Raw genomic sequence first — 19,435 nt, 5'->3', positions numbered from 1 at the left:
AATTCCGACGTGTGATGGCTTCTAGGGTAAAATCCACCAGTATACTATCGATAAAGATCTACAAATCCTAATCTATTATCAATTCTATGTTCGCTAACCCAGACACTAAAATACCCTAACCCCCTTCTCTAGTGTAGTTATAGTCTACCCACATGTCCGACGTCTCCGTTCAGAACCTGATATTAAGAGAGCATTTATGTCAAGTCCTTAAGGGCTACCCGAGGTGCATCACGTCTCCGTTTCCACAACCCGAGCTATGCTTTCCTAAAATAAAACGAGAAATCCTCTCTCGAGTTCATTCCCATTTAGAATCAATTCAACTGTTGGCCAAACAATCGAAAGCATTTAATACAGGAAAACATAAACATAATCAAAGAATGACAAATAGATCACAGATCTGGAAATCAAAATCAATATATACAAGGTTTCATTTCCCTAGAAGAAAATGCTCAGTTCATTACAAACATAGCATCAAAATGAAGAACACGAGAAATTATAAACTAAACGTAAAGAAAAGCTTATGAAAAACCCGAGTCGAAACCCTCGTCGAAGCTTCCCGCGAAGAACTGGCGAGAACCGAAGAAAAACCGAAGAAGAGGTCGAGATATATGTCGAGATTTTATAAAATGAAAAATATACCTTCTATTTATAGTGAGAAATCAAAGAAAAATATCTAGTCTCGATTTATGTGCCCAGATCGCGATCTGGGCTTCTTGGATCGCGATCTGGCAACCTCGAAACTGCGCACCGCCTTCCCAGATCGCGATCCAGGAAGTGCGGATCGCGATCTGCCCCAACTTTTCGCTGCTACTGGAATTTGCCACCAGATCGCGATCCGGTGGTTCTGGATCGCGATCTGGCCTCTACATCAACTTCAAACACTATTTTCACCCATTTTCAGCCTGAATTCGACAATTGTGCATTACAAAAGTTGTAGCCCTTGAAGTTAGCTTTCTAAATCCACTTGACTCAGCCCAATCGGAGGTCGCATGAGAAAGTTATGCTTGAAATACCAAACACTGCCACAATCCGCGAGAATGCACTTTTGCATGTGTTTGGTGTGATTATCGGCTTCGCTTCCAAAATCGTCTCGAATCGGCAAAAATATCTTATCTTTACCTAAAATATAAATAAAACAAAAACAACATAATATATACAAATAAAGCCGAAAACTCGGACGACGAAGACCAAAACTCGAAGAATTGATAAGTGAAAATCATGCAAAATGAACACTTATCAGCGAACCATATCCAGATCACTGTAATATGGCATATTGACAATATCAATATTGTTGCACGGTTGAAAACACCACGTTTCGACGCAGTTGAAGTTGTAATGCTCTCTAACGAATTTTTTCCAGTGGTTCATGTCACCCTACAAATTTCAAGAAAACACTTAAATCACATAAATTTATTGAAATAGGGTAACGGAAAATGAAAAATAGAGATTAACAACTCACCTGATTATTATGTTGTCGTTCATCGGTGTACCATCTGAGCTTGGATATACAATTGTATACCAATTCTTCGTCCACCTGTGGATTATGTTTAGACATGGTAGGATCTGATTTTGAGTTTGCTGCTCAGTCCCGCATGAGAAAATAAAACACGAGAGAAAGCGATGTTATTGAGAATTCAAGAAGCGGAAAATGTACATAAAACAACTAAAGATCTACCGTTTGAAATCGGAACACAAAATGCCTTGTACCTGAGAAAGAATTCAAACAGAGCTTTATTGAAGATCAGAACTGGAAATTATTGTGTTGTTCTTGAGTTTTTTTTTCTTGAAGAACAAATGAAGGAGAGAGAATAATAACAGAAGCTTGAATGTATTGATGAACAAATGAAGGAGAGAGAAATCTTAATTCTTAACTGATGCCATCAGTGAGCAGTTAGTTGCAACTTGCAAGTGCCCTTTGATTGTGAAATTTAGCGGGAATATATCGGGTAACTGCTACTAAGTAACCAATTCATTTGGGAACGGCTAAAACAAATACTTTTCTTTTTTCCACTTTAATACCACCAACATAAAAAATAGAAAATAAATAGGTAATGACATCAATATCCTTAATAAATCAATACCACACAAATTTTATGTGTTGTATTGATTTTCATTAAGAGTAATAATGTCATTACCTGTTTATTATTTATTATCTTTTTATTTTTTATGTTGGTGGTATTGAAGTGAGAAAAAAATGGTATTTGTTTTAGTCGCTCCCAATTCATTATTATTATTATTGAGTTAATTGCAATAGGTACCCCCTTGAAACACCTAATTCGTAAATAACCCCCGTCAAAAAACATATGACCCATATACCCCAGGCTAAAAAAAAAGAGTCATGCTATTTCCACCCTTATATTATCTCATTTCACCACCAAATTTTAAATACATAATATAATATAACATAAAATATCATAAATACCCTTAATAATTAATAATCTTTTAAATCACAATTTTGATCCACCACCGTCACTTCTCTTCATCTTCTCCAATATTTTATTTTTCTTCATAGACTTCCATAACACAAACCTTTTTAGACCAAAAAAATTAAAAAAGAAGAAATCAGTTAATCTAGAACGACATAATTAATGTCCATTAAAAAAAACCCTTAAATATATTTATGCTTTAGAAATTACGACAATTGTTTATTGGTTGTTATCCAGAGAGGAGTGAGAAACTGAGAACAAAAAATGTTCAAGAAAATCAATGAGCCGGAATTAAACCAATATCCCAATTGCTATTATATTGTCTTCTTCTCTAAATTTCTTGGATTTGGATCGCATCGATAAAAAAATTGGAAAGATCCGCCCTTCGAGTTCCTCTATATGGAATATTTATGTTGATCGTATGAACATATAAGTCGAGGAGGAATGCATAGGATGCGGCGGCGCCATGGGCTAGGAGAGGGAGTACTTTCATAGTATTTTTTGAGATTTTTTGCGATGGATATCCCCGATTGTAGATTCTTTTTATTCATTTTTTATTTAATGGTGAAATTTATTTATAAAAAAATGGAATGGTGTTAATTTCCAGAAACATTTTCTTTATGTTGTCATTGAGAAGATGAAGTTAGTAAATTGATGGTGGTGGATTAGAAAAATAATTAAATGAATACGTATGAAGGATATTTCAGATATTTTATATTATGTTATTTATTTATTTAAAATTTTGATGGTGAAATGAGATAAAATGAGGGTGGAAATGGTGCACATCTCAAAAAAAATCAAGGTATCCGTAGTCCGTACACATCGTGTCTTTCACGCGCAGCTGGAGCGATTTACTCTTCACTTTCGCTTGTGAAATGGCAGAATTGCCCCCAGCCAGCCGGGAAAGCTTCAATGAAAACAAACTCACACACGCCACCAATTCGCCGGGAAAATCGCGCCGGAGGTCTTCACCCATACTCATACCTCACAACAACCAATTCTCCGGCGAAATTCCAAATTCGCCGGAAAACCTCTGACATTTCTCTTTCTCTGTGACAGACAGCAATTCCAGAAAATCACCTCCGCACAGCAAAAGTAGCGGCCTTCAAATGCTTGATCTCCCAAACCAGTCGCCGCCGCTTCTCCAATCCACCACCGCTCAGCCACCTCTTTTCTCTCCTGCGCCGCCGTCATCATCTGTAACAGATTTTACCCCTCCGTTACCCCGTTGATGGATTTCCTCTGCGGTGAGCGGCGGATTTTGTAAATAAGGGTTTTAATATTTATTTTTATTTAACGGTAAAAATTGCAATTCAGTCCCGATTAATGGACAAAGGAATTAGGTTTAATGATTTTTGGAAAAATGCAATTCAGTCCCCATATTTTAAGCATTTGATTGCACTTCAAAGTTGTATTTTGAATTTCATTTAATAAAACAATCAAACCGAACACAAATCAAACTTCATTTGTTGTACACATACTATATTATTGTCACTTCTTTTTATCCTATAATCGATAGCTCGACTTCGAACCGAGCCTCAACATTTACACATTATATCGAACAAAAAATATGTATTCAAACTTGAGCACCGAATACCTTAATTTGAATTTTCGGCCCTCAACTCTTCTAGTTCATATTCAGAAAATGAAAAGTAAAATTGAATAATGGCAACCATATTTTATACTTATATCAATTAGGGGGTTGCCGTATTTTATAGTACTACTATATATTTTTCATAAATTGCTTCGAAATATCCAACATATAGAAACTCAGTATATTGCTCAAATTAATTCACAAATGATTTATCAAACTGAACAAACACTTGTTCCCAAAAGTTACTTTTCAGAATGATGGTATATATGTATGTATATACAACAAAGATAGAAATAGATGTTTTAGCACAAAATATTACGGATATTCCCCTCGATTATTAATAGATGCCTAATGTAGCTGCTGCAGCTGCTGCTCACAATTCAGTAGTCGCTGAAAACAATAACGTTCAAATATATTTATATTGCATATAATTCTCACGTAGCAATTAAATGACAATCAAGACTTAAAACGAGGATTTAAAAGTTGATGCACTGTACCAAGTTAGGGTTCGATATATTCGACGTATCTTTCATATATTCTTCAAGTCTCTGAAGATGAGAAACGGTCGGTCATATATTCATCAAAAATCAAACTAATATTTGTTGGAGCAAATAAATACTTGTCCTTACCACAAACAAGATTTCTGAAGAACAGAGGATTTATGTATATATATATATATATATATATATATATATATATATTGGCCTTACCATAAAGTGTCTACGATATGATTGAGGAAGACCAATACTGTCGATATGAGAGTTGATATCCAACCTACGTACAGCAGCGTATCTCTCAAACCTGACTTAAATCAAACAAAATCTTTTTATGTAAGAAATATAAAGCAAAATAAATAAATAATTGGTATTAATTACACCACAAGATTGGTACATACAACTTCTGCACCGTGACTTCAATATAGCGTGTGGGCGGCAATGCAGGTACCTGCCAAAAAAAATTATAAAAACAATTGAAAAAAAAAAGACGGGTTTTTCTCAGACGAGATATCTGCAGTGGTCGAAGAGAAAGCTGTAGAAATACATTATACATACCAAATAGTGTGGTATTTGATAATATGGAATTTTGAGTTGAACAGCTTTAGCACAGAATTCCAATGATAGTATCTGCATTAATTATATACACATACAAATAGTTCCAACATTAATCTAGTACAACTTAATAGGATATATATATATATATAAGCTTCAATAATACCTGAGGTTTATTCTTGGAGCATATGATACGAATTGTTCCATTGAAAACTACGTTAAAGTCTTTGTATCTCATCTGTCTATTAGATTTATGGTCTTCAAACAAAAAAGTTCCATCTGGTAAGAACTCTTCTCGAGCCGTGTCAAACTCGATGACATCACTGATTAGACCAGTCCCGTATGTAGATAGGAATACACCTGGCATTGACTCGGTATCTGTGTCTACAAATTCAGAAAGCAAGCTACATTATATAAGTTATATTCTACAAGAGATCATATATAATACCCTAACTAATTTCCCGTTATTATTTCGATAAATAAGGATCGATCTGCTTACCAAAAGTATTTGGCGATATCGACCCACAGATGTTACAGAAGCGAAATTTCTGAAAAAGAAAAAAAAAGTTAAAAAAATTGAGGGGGAAAAAAACTGAAGAAATTACCAAAATTACCCTTTTATCCATGCTAGGCTTTTTGCAAAACTGAATGTTTTCGCAATTCCTGAAACACCACGTCTCCACGGCGTTTGTGTCGTAAAAATATTCAACAAATTTACTCCAGAAGACAATATTGGGCTGCCACATTTTCAAGAATTAAATCAATTTATGATTGAATATGCCAAAAAATAAACGAAATAGGGTGATTTGGGGGAAAAGAAAAGAAATAAATATCAACAAGCTATTATATATATATATATATTTATAAAATAAAATAAAATAAAAAATATACACATATGACTGACCGGGTGAAAATGATCTCGTCGAGAATTAAGGTAATTATTGAACATGGCTTCATATTCGCGGATGGCTTTTGCCTGCGCCCGCTGCAGCTCGACTCTTTCTTGGAGTTCTCGATTCTCCTTTTCTAGCGGTGTCATATAACGTGGTGGTCTTGGTGGTCGAGACATTGCTAGTGAAATTACACGCTTCAAATTTAAACTCAAAAAACCTGCATGAGAAAGCATACATCAGTTTAGGGGATTATATTGAATATAATTCAAGAACATCTATATATATATATATATATATATATATATATATATATATATATATATATATATATATATATATATATATATATATACCTGACCCGAAGAACCCAGAAAAAGAATCGAAACAGAGCTTTCTTGAAGAACAAATGAACGAGAGAGAATTATAAGAGAAGCTTGTATATTTAATTTGAATATTAATGGTGAGATCAACTCTTTTAAGCGTTAACTGCCATCAGTGAGCAGTTGCAAGCCCAACGGCCTTTTTTTGATTGTGAGATTTCGCGGGAATCACAAGGAGATATTAATCAATTTTATTATTATTATTATTGAGTTAATTCCAATACGTACCCGTTAGAAATAGTTAATTCGCAAACAGCCCCTGTCAAATAGAAAATGTGACCCCATACCCCCAGGAGCACATCGTGTCTTTCACGCGCTGCTGGGTGCGATTTTCTGTTCATTTTGCATGTGAAATGGCAGAATTGCCCCCACCCTGCCGGAAAAGCTTCAATGAAAACACACCAATTCGCCGGAGGTATGCTTTATACCTCACAACAACCAATTCTCCGAGGAAATCCCTAATTCCGGACAAATCAATTCGCCGGAAAGCTTCGGACAGCACGCAGAGATAGCGGCCTTCAAATACTTGCTCTCCCAAACCAGTCGCCGCTGCTTATCCAATCCGCCACCGCTCAGCCACCATTTTCTGTCCTGCGCCGCCGCTTTTTCACGGATCCCGAACCATCTCCAAACCCCGAACCTCATCGCCTCCGTTGATGGATCTTGTGATTTTGCTAAAATTTTGATTTGGGGGTTTCAATTACGAATAACTTTTATGTTGATTGTAAATTGGGTAGAAATAGAATAAATACATTTTGGTCCTTCATATTATACCTTAATAACAATCAGCTCCTAATACTTTGTTATTCAATAACTATAAAGTTAATACTATTGCTCAATATTAGTACAGAAGCTCACCCTTTCTAATTACTAAGTATTAAAAAGTTCGTAATTCAAAAGTAAAAATAAAATGACAAACCCTCAAATTACTATGTATCAAATTGAACAAAACATTTACTCCCAAAAGTTACTTTTCAGAATGATAGTATATACGTAAAATCGAGATGTACCGTAATGTGTATATACAACAAAGATCGAAATGTATAGACATAACCAACATGAATCTAAACATAATTCTGTTTCCCCAGCACAAAATATTATGGATATTCCCCTCGATTATTAATAGATGCCAAATGTAGCTGCTGCAGCTCTCGACTCCTTCATCATATGCCAGAAAGTTTGTAGTTCGCTGAAAACAATAACGTTCAAACATATTGAATAATCTAAATATATATTCTTCAAGTAAATTCGCACGTAGCAATTAAACGACAATCAAGACTTAAAACGAGGATTAAAAAGAATAATATATATATATGTATATGTATATGAACTGTACCCTTTGGTCCAAGTTGGTTTTTCAAGGTGCGGTTCATCAGATCTTTCATCAAACGAGCAGTCTCAATCATTTGAACTTTCTGAAGATGAGAAACGATCATATTTTCAAAAGTGAAACTAATATTTGTTGGATTTATTTATATATATATAATATATATATATATATATATATATATATATATATATATATATATATATATATATATATATATTGGTCTTACCAAAAAGCATCCACGATGTAATCGAGGGAGACAAGTACTGTCGATATGATAGTTGATATTAAACTTACGAGCAGTCGCGTAATGCTTAAATCTGACGTAAAACAAACAAAGCACAAAAACAGAATCTTTATGTAAGAAATATACAGAAAAATAAAGAAATAAATGGGATTAATTACACAACAAGATTGGTACATACGCCTCCGCACTGACTAGTACATTGCGTTCGTACACCGTCGGATATAAAAATGACTGCAAAAGAAGAAGAAAAAAGACGGGTTTTTTTACAGACGAGATTTCTGAAGTGGTCGAAGAGAAAGCTGTAGAAATACATTATACGTACCAATGATGGTGGTATTTGATCACTTGGAATACTGACTTTAACAGCTTCAGCACAAAATCTCAATGATAATATCTGCATTAATAATCATATAAACATACAAATAGTTCCAACATTAATCTAGTACAACATATTAATTCGAATATATATATATATATATATATATATATATATATATATATATATATATATATATATATATATATATATATATATATATATATATATATCTTAGCTTCAATAATACCTGAGATTGTTTCTTGGTGTATACGATACGAATTGTACCCATGAAAATTATGTCAAATTCTCGGTATATCATATATCTACAAGATTTGTGGCTTTCAAACAAAAAAGTGTCATCTGGTAAGAACTCTTCTCGAGTCTCATTTAACTCGATGACATCACTCATTAGCTGAGTCTCGTATAAAGATTCGAATACAAGTGGCATTGACTCGGGAGTTGTCTCTACAAATTCAGAAAGCAAGCTACATTATATAAGTTATACTCTATAAGAGATCATATATAATAATCTAACTAATTTCCCGTTTATTTCGATAAATAAAGATCGATGAGCAGATTATAACTTACTAAGAATATTCCGCGACGACGATCCACAGATGTTACACAGGCTAACATTCTGACAAAAAAAACAGTTAAAAACAAGATAGAAGAAATTTGAGGGGAAAAGAAAAAAGGAAAAAAAAAAACAAGAAATTACTCAAATTACCCCAATTAGATCGGTGCGGGGCTTTGTGAACAACTCACTGTTTTCGCATCTCTCGAAACACCACGTCTCCACGGCGTTCGGGTCGTAAAATTTTCCAACAAATTTGCTCCAAAAACCAATATTGGGCTGCCACATTTTCAAGAATTAAAACAATTTATGATTAAATATGCCAAAGAATAATTGAAATAAGCTATTATATATATTAATGAAATGTGATTCGTATATACAGATTTAAAAAAAAAGGAAAAAAGTTATGACTGACCGGACGAAAATGATCTCGTCGACCATTAACGTAACTATTGAACTTGGCTTGATAATCGCGGATGACTTTTGTCATATTCGCTTCAAGCCGGAGTACCCTTTCGAACTCTCGATTCTCGTTCACCATTTCTAGCGGTGATTTTGATGATCGAAACATTGCTAGCGAAATTCCTTTTTTCAAGTTTCAAATTTAAAATAAAAAACCTGCATGAGAAAGCAAAGCAGAGATCAATTTAGGGGATTTTACTGAATATAATACAAGGATATATATATATATATATACCTAGAGAAAGAATTGAAGCAGAGCTTTCTTGAAGATCGGAACCAGAGAGAATTATAACAGAAGCTTGAAAATATTAAAAATGGTGAGAACTATTAATTCTTAACTGCTACCAGTGAGCCCAAAGGACTTTTTTTATTGTGAAATTTAGCGGGAAATCACAATGAGAGTTTGGGGCTGAATATATTGGGTAACTGCTACTAACTACCCAATTTGTTATTATTATTATTATTGAGTTAATTGCACTACGTACCCCTTTGAGATACCTAATTCGCAAATCGTGTCTTTCACGCGCTGCTGGCGCGATTTCCTTTTCATCTTTGCCTGTGAAATGGCAGAACTGCCCCCAGCCTGCCGGGAAGCTTCAATGGAAACACCAATTCGCCGGAAAAATCGGGCCGGAGGTCTTCACACTCGACCTCGATGCTAATACCTCAACAACAACAACTCATTCGCCGGACATTTTTCTTTCTCTGTGACAGACTCCGATTCCAGCAAAAATAGCGGCCTTCAAATGCTTGATCTCCCAAACCAGTCGCCGCTGCTTCTCCAATCCACCACCGCTCAGCCACCTCTTTTCTCTCCTGCGCCGCCGCCATCATCTGTAACAGTTATTCCCCCCCTCAGCTACCCCGTCGATGGATTTTCTCTGCGGTGGTGCTTGGCGAGCATCGGATTTTGTGAAGAAGGGTTTTATTTTATTTTATTTTATTTTTAACGATGAAAAAGGAATTAGGTTTAATGGTTTTTGGAAAAATGCAATTCAGTCCCCATATTTTAAGCATTTGATTGCGCTCCAAAGTTGTAGTTTGAATTTCATTTTAATAAAACAATCAAACTAGAGCTTTACTCAAACCGAACACAAATCAAACTTCATTTATTGTACACATACTATATTATTGTCACTTCTTTTTATCCTATAATCGATAGCTCGACTATGAACCGAGCCTCAACATTTATATCGAACAAAAAATATGTATTCAAACTTGAGCACCGAATACCTTAATTTGAATTTTCGGCCCCCAACTCTTCTAGTTCATATTCAGAAAAGTCAAACTGATCTCAAAAGTCAACTTTTTTCATATATGTAAGATAGAAATGTATAATATATCCTACTACTTATAGATGCAAGAATTTGGCATAAAGTTTCTGGCAGAAAATAAGGGCTATTTAGTCACATGGTTATATTGCAATGTAGCTGCTGCAGCTCTCAGTTCCCTTCTTGTCGTTTGTCGATTAATGCAATCAAGTTCGCTGCAAACAATAAAAACGTCTCCAAGTTAATTGCCATCTCATATATATATATATATATATATATATATATATATATATATATATATATTTTCTTGCAAGTTCAAATGTAGAAATTAAACGGAACGAAAAATCAAGAACTAAAACGATGTACATATATAGTTGCACTGTAGTACGTACCAGTTGGTCGACTACCCGTGTCGTCATCATTACTAGGAACAAAATTATCAAGCTGCTGAAGAAAACATACAAATGGTCAAATCAAGAGTGAACAGAAATAATAAATAAGGATTTATATGTGTGTGTGTGTGTATATATATATATATATATATATATATATATATATATATATATATATATATATATATATATATATATATATATATATATATATATATATATATATATATATATATATATATATATATATATATATATATATATATATATATATATATATATATATATATATATATATATATGTGTGTGTGTGTTTCGTTCGTCCTTACCATAAAGGATCTAGTATACAACCGAGGAAGACCAAATCTGTCTATATGAGAATCGATATCAACCCCATATTTAGCAGCGTATTGCTCAAATCTGACGTAATCAAACAATGTATAAAACCAGGAGAGCATTATGTAAGAAATTTATGGCCAAATAAGAAATGGTACATATATACCCCCTAACACTGATTACTGCTACAGACCGATTCATCCGCAGTCCTGGTGGCTGCAAAAAGAATTCAAAGCACAAAAAAAAACAGTTTTTTTTTTCAGACAACATTGCTGCAGTGGTCGACGAGAAAAAGCTGTAGAATAATACATTATACATACCAAATATTCCGGTATTTGATAACCTGGAATAAGGACTTCAACATTTTTAGCACAAAAGTTCCATGATAATATCTGCATTAATAATCATATAAACATACAAACAGTTTCAACATTAATCTAGTATATATATATATATATATATATATATATATATATATATATATATATATATATATATATATGTTCGTAAAAAATATACATATTACGAAACTTCAGTTATACCTTGGCATTATTCTTGTTGAACACCACACAAAGTTTTCCTTCGTAAACTACGGTAAAGTCTGCGTATTTCATATGTCTAACAGTATTGCTGGATACCAGCAAAAAGTTTCCATCCGGTAAGAATTTGTCTCGAGTCGTGCCATAAAGGATGACATCACTCATTAGACCGGTCTGGTATTTAGACTCCAGCACATGTGGCAGTGAGTTGTGATTTGCCTCTACGTATTCAGAAATCAACCAACATTATTATATATAACTATATAAGTTATAACACACTTCATATTTGCCCTAATAAATTATACTATAAGAAATCATAATACAGTAATTTCCCGTTTAATTCGATAAAGAAAGATCGATCATTACTTTAAATCACTTACCAAAAATTCTATTCGACAACGACCCACAGATATCGCATTGCCGGGCATACTGACCCCGCAAAAAGAAAAAAAGAAACATTCAATGTTTGACAAATAAAATCAATACAGAATTAGTCAATTAGATGCTGTTTGAAATAAATAAAAAACGATATATTGGCATGAGATGTACGTACCCCTTCAACTTCCATACAAATCGGGTTTTTGCACATCTGAATGTCTTTGCATTTATCGACACACAACTTCTCCACTGCTCTCGTGTCGTACAAATCGTGAACAAAATTACTCCAATAACCGATGTGAGGCTGCCATCACATTTTTGTCAAGAATTAAAGACAATTCTCTTTGAATAATATATAGCAGACTAAATAATGTACGACTCACAGGACGATAATAATCTCGTTGAGCATCAATGTGCTTCTTAAGATTAGACCAACATACTCCGAAGAAGTTTGGCTGCATCTGGGCTTGCTGAATCTGGGCTTGCTGCATCTGGATTTGCTGATCGATCTGTAGATTACGATGCATTGCTAATGAAATCCTTCTTTAAGTTTCGAATCTAAAGGTCGCTGCACGTAAACTCAGAACCTGCATGAGAAAGCAGATCAAATTTAGTGGATTGTACTGAATATAATTCAACAAGATTCATAATTCAAGAACATATACAAGAATAGATTACCATATATATATATATATATATATATATATATATATATATATATATATATATATATATATATATATATATGAAGCAGAAAAATTCAATGAACGGCAAATGTTATCAATCTGTAGAACATAAAACAACTAAGGATGTACCGTTTAAAAAAATCGGAACACAAAATGGGTTGTACCTGACCCGAAGAATCCAGAGAGAGAATCGAAACAGAGCTTTCTTGAAGATCAGAACTCGAAATTATTGTGCTGTTGTTGAGATTTTTTTCTCTTGAAGAACAAATAAAGGAGAGAGAATTATAACAGAAGATTGAATATATTAATGGTGAGAACTCTTAATTCTTAACTGCCATCAGTGAGCAGTTAGTTGAATTTAGCGGGAATATATCGGGTAACTGCTACTAAGTAAGCAATTGATTATTATTATTGAGTTAATTGCAATAGGTACCACTTTGAAATACCTAATTGGTAAATAACCCCCGTCAAAAAACATATGACCCATCCGTACCCCTAGGACTAGGAGCACATCGTGTCTTTCACGCGCAGCTGGAGCGATTTTCTCCTTTTTGCCTGTGAAATGGCAGAATTGCCCCCAGCCTGCCAGGAAAGCTTCAATGAAAACACACACCAATTCGCCGGGAAAATCGCGCCGGAGGTCTTCACCCATACTCATACCTCACAACAACCAATTCTCCGGCGAAATTCCAAATTCGCCGGAAAACCTCTGACATTTCTCTTTCTCTGTGACAGACAGCAATTCCAGAAATCACCTCCGCCCAGCAAAAATAGCGGCATTCAAATGCTTGATCTCCCAAACCAGTCGCCGCCGCTTCTCCAATCCACCACCGCTCAGCCACCTCTTTTCTCTCCTGCGCCGCCGCCATCATCTGTAACAGTTTTTACCCCTCAGTTTCCTTTTAGGACGATGAAAATTAAAGGGTTGGTCGCTGTTAATGGACAAAGGAACTAGGTTTAATGGCCCTTTTAGAAAAATTGCAATTCAGTCCCCATATTTAAGCATATTTAAACTAAAATGTTCATTTCATTTCTGTTTTTTTCCCAAGGTATGTAAATCTTGTACAATATAAATAAACATTTGAAAAGAGCAGCAAAACATAAATTTATTATTTGGTTCTAACAACAAAAAACAGAAAAAAAAAAAAAAGGATGCTGTATACATTATTATTGCTATTACTATTGTGCAGCAAAATAAACAAACACTTCAGTAAATTTTGCTCAAATTCATTCATTCATTCATACAGCTTCTCCTTAGTGTAAATCATTGTTTCATTACATTTGAGGCTTTGTTTAACCTCAACTTCAGGTTGTCTTAGTCTTCGGTGGAGATGGTAGCAACTGCAGACAAACACAAGTCAAAGCTGTGTAAGTAAAAATTTATAATCGTTTTTTCTGTCAGCATTACACATAATATAGTAAAATGAAGATAACCTGATAGCAAGAGATGAGAGAGCTCGTAAATCCAAATGCACCCGTTACTCGAGGAGTGACTTTCTTGGGTGCTAATTGAAGCAAACCCACAGCAACTACCAAATCCAAGCCTGCTTTAACGAGGGCTATAGTTCTCTCATTTGATTTCTTCACTTTACTCTGATATTCTTCGTTCTGTTGTTATGACAAAATAAGTAGATGTCTGAATTTGGAAATTTTCGTAACTAATTGTTATATTTTCAAGAAATTGCGAACCTTGTACTTGTCGGTATTCTTAAGTGCCTTCTCTAACTTCTTCGTTGATGCTGAAAGCCTTCCAATTTCCCCAATCTTAAACCACAACAAGAAATATACATAGCTTAGTAAGTAATAACCGCACAGCAATTATTCAAACGTGTTGACAGCTGAAAAATAAAATAAATAAATAATACCTCAACGAGTGTGGTACAGACAGAAGAACCCAACCAACAGAAAAGAGATATCCTTCCAAGAAGTTCTGTACGTTCCTTGTTCTGCATTCATAAACATTTTGCTCGTTCAAAAAAATTCTTCATCAAAAAATCTGTTGAACTAGACAAGTTTTAAGATATACCTTGTATATGCCGGTCCTACCCAGCCACACAATTTGATCCAGAAACAAGAAAGTCGACAATAGGGCATTTTTGGACTGCAATAAATACCATCTAAAAGGGTAAAATTACTAAAATACCAACAAAGATTAGGTAGGAATAATCTACTTAAAGAGACAATACCTTCCCGAGCAAAATTAGAGGAAGTGGAGTTCCTGGAGCATTTGGGCTAACGAGAGCATGCAGATCGTTGATAAACTGTAAAATAACAAAATAAATAAAAAGGGTTAAGACCGAAGAGATGACATAGATGAGAGGTTCAAACAGCTCTTCTAAAATTCCCAGGTTCCTTATTCTAAAAGCTAACCTTGAACAAACGAAATACTTTTCGAGCCAAGCTGGTCGTTTTGTCAACGTTTTGTGCTGTGCCTGGTTCTCCATTACTCACGAATTTTGAACCGTATTGTATTGCCCTGCATATCTTATCCCTTGCTTCACCTTTGCTCAGATATAAAACGGCAAGGGCGAGCTCAGCTCTGGCAACATCTAGCGAACTCATGTTTTATCTAGAAGAATCTGAACAAGGTACGAATATTACAGGAGGAATAGTGCCTTAATCCAAGAAAATAAGACATTAGAACCCAAACCAGAATAGTTCTAATTCACACAAGAGAATAAGAGAACTGCAACGCGTGCAGATTTTGTAGTATTTCTTGACTTTTGCTCATTAACTTATTCTTTTACATACAAAAGTAACAAAAATATTTCACCACAATTCATCGATTTCGTTATGGTATGGAAAGAGTCATCAGCTACAAAAACACTAACATTAAACTTATTTCTGGTGAAGCCACATTCTCAGACAGAGTTTCAGTCAAAGTTAAAACAAACAACCTAAAGTAATAATCTCTTCAATTTTCTACGACAGTTATTCAATTTCTTTCTAATTACCATTTGTTTCGGGTGAAGGAGACCTATACCGTGTTTAAGAGTGTAGAACACATGTAAATGATCAATAAATAACGAGTGCCAATGAAAATATAAAATAGCTACTACACATCTTTGTTCTAAGATTTAATTTCATAGAGCTCCCGATGAATAAGAACATAAAGATACAATGATTCGATTCCATAGTCATATGCTCCTGAGTAATCAAGCTCAATAAATATAAACCCTATGTACAAACTGTTTACAACAGTCGTCTTCGCTCTTGAAAATCGACTAAAATAACTGTTCGATTATTCGATTCCATAGACTGTAATCAAGGCTTTCGAATACATAACAATTTAGCAACCATCACACCTGCAGAAAAACCATGGCCCAGTACTCTAACAAGATAGTAACACAAACAATAAAATCACCCAAAACTAAATATTTTTTTTCGAAATCACCATCAATACATATTTGAATTAACCAATCATACTCATTCATCAGCTCATCCTTATTCATCCCAACATGAATTAAATACAGAAAAAAAAAAAGAGACAAATCATGAGCTAAACCAGTAACAATCGAACAAGACAAATCCGTACCTAAAATGGAAAAGCAGTACCAATCGAGAGAGGAATTCAAAAAATTAGGGCTATTACCTACGTACATACAAGTGCGTGTGTGTATATATATATATATATATATATATATATATATATATATATATATATATGTATGTTTAGATACAGATGGGGAGTGGTTGTTATTACCGGGAAATGTGCCGCACCCTTCCGCCTTGAAATCTACAATAATGATTTTTATATTATTTTCTCTCTCTCTAAACTTTCATTTCATCTCTGTTTTCTAGTGCGAGAAAGCAACAGTGTTTGGTGATGACGATGATGATGATATGATTTGATAAATGCCAAAGGCGTGTTTTGGTCCTCTCTTTTTTTATTCCACCATTTATAATTCTTTTATTTATACTTAAAAATAAATAAATTATTTTTTATTATTTTTTTTAAGGGGTAAGTATAGATAAACCTCAAATACAAACTTAAAACGCGGATCAGTCCCTACAGACGTTTTATAGGCGGATCAGTCCTTACTGCAGAGTTTCACATGTAATTCAGTCCCTATGTTTGTATTGTTATATTATTTTTTTTTCTCTCTGTCTCTTTCTTCATTTAAATTTTCTCTCTCTTCCTTTTTTCTTTCTTTTCTTTTTCCTCTTTCCTCCTTTTCTCTTTCTCTTTTCTCTTTTCTTTACTTACCCGTTCCAATTCAAAACTCAAATTTTCAGTTATTTTCTTCAAACAACAAACGAAAAGGCGCAAGCAAACAACTCATGAACAAAACCAAATGAAAAGAGGAAAGAGACCCATTTGCGAAGAATTGTGAAGGAAAAAAAAAACAAGATTTGATTTTTTTTGTTCTAGCCACATATTTAGAAGATGTTTTATAGTTTGATATAGGTTTTGAGAAAGACGTTTCTCGTATTATTTTTTGAAACATTTTGTGTTTTATGTGACTGCAGCAGTATATGTCGTATTAAACAATAGTATTGCTAGTGTGGTTGGATGGTGTTGAAATAAGAGATGAAAAGTACTAGTATTGCTAGTCATGTAGTAGAATAAATGCATCAACATAGTACGCTTACGTCTAAAATCAAGTATATTTGGTTCAGTGGTGAAGTACGTGTTGTCTAAGTGAGTATCATGTCGGCATTTTGTGGCATTTTGAACTCTAAACGCAACACCATTGTTCATCAATCTTAAAATAGTCATTTAAAATATATTTTATGTCCCTCCCACACTCACTAATCACTAAATTTATTATAAAATTGGTACAATTCAAATCATTATACTTATGGTACAATTTATTCTACATAAAAATGAATGCATTACACCGGTGATGCACGTGTTGTCCATTCCTAGAGTACGCTTATTTCAATGAAAAAAGTAGATGTTCTCCATTTATATGGTGCGCTTGCTTTATAGATATTATTTTGGGACCAATGCAACAATATAAACTCATTTTCTGAGGCATTCATTCATTTTATGACTAATTACATGAAATGAGATAACGTGGGAATCCATCAACATCAATTATGGTAACATTTGAGAAAAATATTAGTCCTACATACAAGCCTTGTACTATATGTGAATATCATGTAGGAAATCAAACACATTTGTGGACTCCAAACGTAACACCAATGTTCACCAAACTTAAAATATTCATCTAAAACATAATTTATGCATCTCCCATACTAATTCATCATTAAAGTGTCAAGGAAATTGGTGCAACTCAATTCATCACAAAATATAGTATGTTTTGTTCCACAAGTACAATGTATAAACTGGTAAAGTTAGAGTTATTCATGCATATAGTATTGTGAGTTTATTCATAAAGTATATATGTTGTCCATTCATATTGTATTGTTATATTCTCTATATTATTGTGGGGCCAATGCATCCATATAATATCATTTTAAGACGCATTTCTTCATGTTAAGACTATTAACATGAAATGAGATGATGTAAGAGTTGATCAACATGGATTATGGCAACATTTGAGGAAAATTTAAGCTCTACGCATGAGCCTTTTACACTTATATGAGTATCATGTAACAAATCCAACACATTTATGGTATCTTGTACACTTCTATAAGTATCATGTATGAAATTCAACATATTTATAGCATTTTGTACTCCAAACGCAATAATAATGCTCACCAACCTTAAAAAATACATCTAAAACATAATTTATGCATCTCCCATACTAATTGATCATTAAAGTGTCATGGAAATCGGTATAACTCAATTCATCACAAACTATAGTCCGATGTGTGAAACACGTAAAAATAATGCTCACCAACCTTAAAATACACATCTAAAATATAATTTATGCATCTCCCATACTAATTGATCATTAAAGTGTCATGGAAATCGGTATAACTCAATTCATCACAAACTATAGTCCGATGTGTGAAACACGTAAGTACAATGAATACACATGTGAAGTACATGTCTAGAATTGACATGGTATCTTCAAATAAACTAGAAAATAGTTGTTGTTCATTAGTATGGTACGTTTATATTATTTATACTAATTTGTGGCCAAGTCAACCATATAAACTCAATTCATAATAAAATATAGTACCATGTGTTCAACAGGTAAGTGCAATTCATCAAAATATATGGCACAATGTTTTCAATATAAAGTACGAGTAAAATTGACCAATAGTATTGTTAGCTCTATAACAAATGACATATTCCTGCAACTACATACACATATTCTTGTTAGGACTAAAAATGCTTTGGGAACATGCTAATGTCGCCGAAGAATAATACCCAGGAGAAGGTGTTCAAAATCGACAATAAATAAATGATCTTTGCAAACCCGAACAACAAAACAACAGATATTGGAACCGATTTAATGATTAGGAAAACAAATCAAATCTTATTTCTTTTCCTTCACCATTCTTCGAAAATGGGTCTCTTTCCTCTTTTCTTTTTTGTTTTTTCTTCTTCTTCTACTACCTTGGTTCTTCAGTTTTCTTTGTTCTTGTTGCTTCATTTGTATTGATTTAGGAGTTTGTTTTCTTGCGCCTTTCGTGTTCATTTTCG

At 33.8% G+C, this 19,435-nt stretch overlaps 4 protein-coding genes across 8 annotated transcripts; all 4 read right to left on the bottom strand.

The window, feature by feature from the left end:
- Positions 1–4,183: 4,183 nt before the first annotated feature.
- LOC105963759 (putative transcriptional regulator SLK2) lies at positions 4,184–6,451 on the bottom strand. Its single transcript, XM_088814086.1, has 10 exons — positions 6,316–6,451; positions 5,974–6,179; positions 5,684–5,806; positions 5,569–5,617; positions 5,236–5,453; positions 5,073–5,144; positions 4,916–4,965; positions 4,731–4,821; positions 4,518–4,568; positions 4,184–4,410 (listed from the first exon to the last, which is right to left on the bottom strand). The coding sequence occupies exons 2-10, from the start codon at positions 6,136–6,138 to the stop codon at positions 4,369–4,371; spliced, it is 861 nt and encodes a 286-aa protein (XP_088670212.1). The 5' UTR covers positions 6,139–6,179; positions 6,316–6,451; the 3' UTR covers positions 4,184–4,368.
- A 791-nt stretch (positions 6,452–7,242) lies between these two features.
- LOC148772484 (transcriptional corepressor SEUSS-like) lies at positions 7,243–9,436 on the bottom strand. Its single transcript, XM_088815084.1, has 9 exons — positions 9,225–9,436; positions 8,963–9,088; positions 8,824–8,872; positions 8,483–8,700; positions 8,239–8,310; positions 8,095–8,147; positions 7,899–7,989; positions 7,679–7,757; positions 7,243–7,531 (listed from the first exon to the last, which is right to left on the bottom strand). The coding sequence occupies exons 1-9, from the start codon at positions 9,378–9,380 to the stop codon at positions 7,506–7,508; spliced, it is 870 nt and encodes a 289-aa protein (XP_088671210.1). The 5' UTR covers positions 9,381–9,436; the 3' UTR covers positions 7,243–7,505.
- Positions 9,437–10,361: 925 nt separating this feature from the next.
- LOC105963757 (putative transcriptional regulator SLK2) lies at positions 10,362–13,745 on the bottom strand. 3 transcript variants are annotated; one of them, XM_012988208.2, is made up of 10 exons: positions 13,038–13,745; positions 12,571–12,774; positions 12,363–12,491; positions 12,190–12,238; positions 11,813–12,030; positions 11,591–11,662; positions 11,437–11,486; positions 11,264–11,354; positions 10,935–10,989; positions 10,362–10,757 (listed from the first exon to the last, which is right to left on the bottom strand). In XM_012988208.2, exons 2-10 carry the CDS (start codon positions 12,712–12,714, stop codon positions 10,714–10,716), a joined length of 852 nt encoding a protein of 283 aa, XP_012843662.2. In that variant the 5' UTR covers positions 12,715–12,774; positions 13,038–13,745; the 3' UTR covers positions 10,362–10,713. The 3 variants fall into 3 exon arrangements, with proteins under 3 accessions (XP_012843662.2, XP_088670229.1, XP_088670226.1); XM_088814103.1 differs by having other exon boundaries at positions 10,935–10,986; XM_088814100.1 differs by having other exon boundaries at positions 13,043–13,110.
- A 208-nt stretch (positions 13,746–13,953) lies between these two features.
- On the bottom strand, positions 13,954–16,762 carry PEX11C (peroxin 11c). 3 transcript variants are annotated; one of them, XM_012988209.2, is made up of 8 exons: positions 16,577–16,762; positions 15,244–15,452; positions 15,060–15,134; positions 14,900–14,974; positions 14,739–14,819; positions 14,563–14,637; positions 14,308–14,481; positions 13,954–14,214 (listed from the first exon to the last, which is right to left on the bottom strand). In XM_012988209.2, the coding sequence occupies exons 2-8, from the start codon at positions 15,433–15,435 to the stop codon at positions 14,179–14,181; spliced, it is 708 nt and encodes a 235-aa protein (XP_012843663.2). In that variant the 5' UTR covers positions 15,436–15,452; positions 16,577–16,762; the 3' UTR covers positions 13,954–14,178. The 3 variants fall into 3 exon arrangements, with proteins under 3 accessions (XP_012843663.2, XP_088670240.1, XP_012843664.2); XM_088814114.1 differs by having other exon boundaries at positions 15,244–15,442; positions 16,577–16,716; XM_012988210.2 differs by having other exon boundaries at positions 16,409–16,641.
- Between the last annotated feature and the right edge of the window lie 2,673 nt (positions 16,763–19,435).

This window comes from Erythranthe guttata, chromosome 2 (assembly GCF_056151865.1).
Source record: "Erythranthe guttata isolate IM_541 chromosome 2, IM_541, whole genome shotgun sequence".
Classification (NCBI taxonomy): Eukaryota; Viridiplantae; Streptophyta; class Magnoliopsida; order Lamiales; family Phrymaceae; genus Erythranthe; species Erythranthe guttata.
This window is presented reverse-complemented; position numbering and strand designations above follow the sequence as displayed.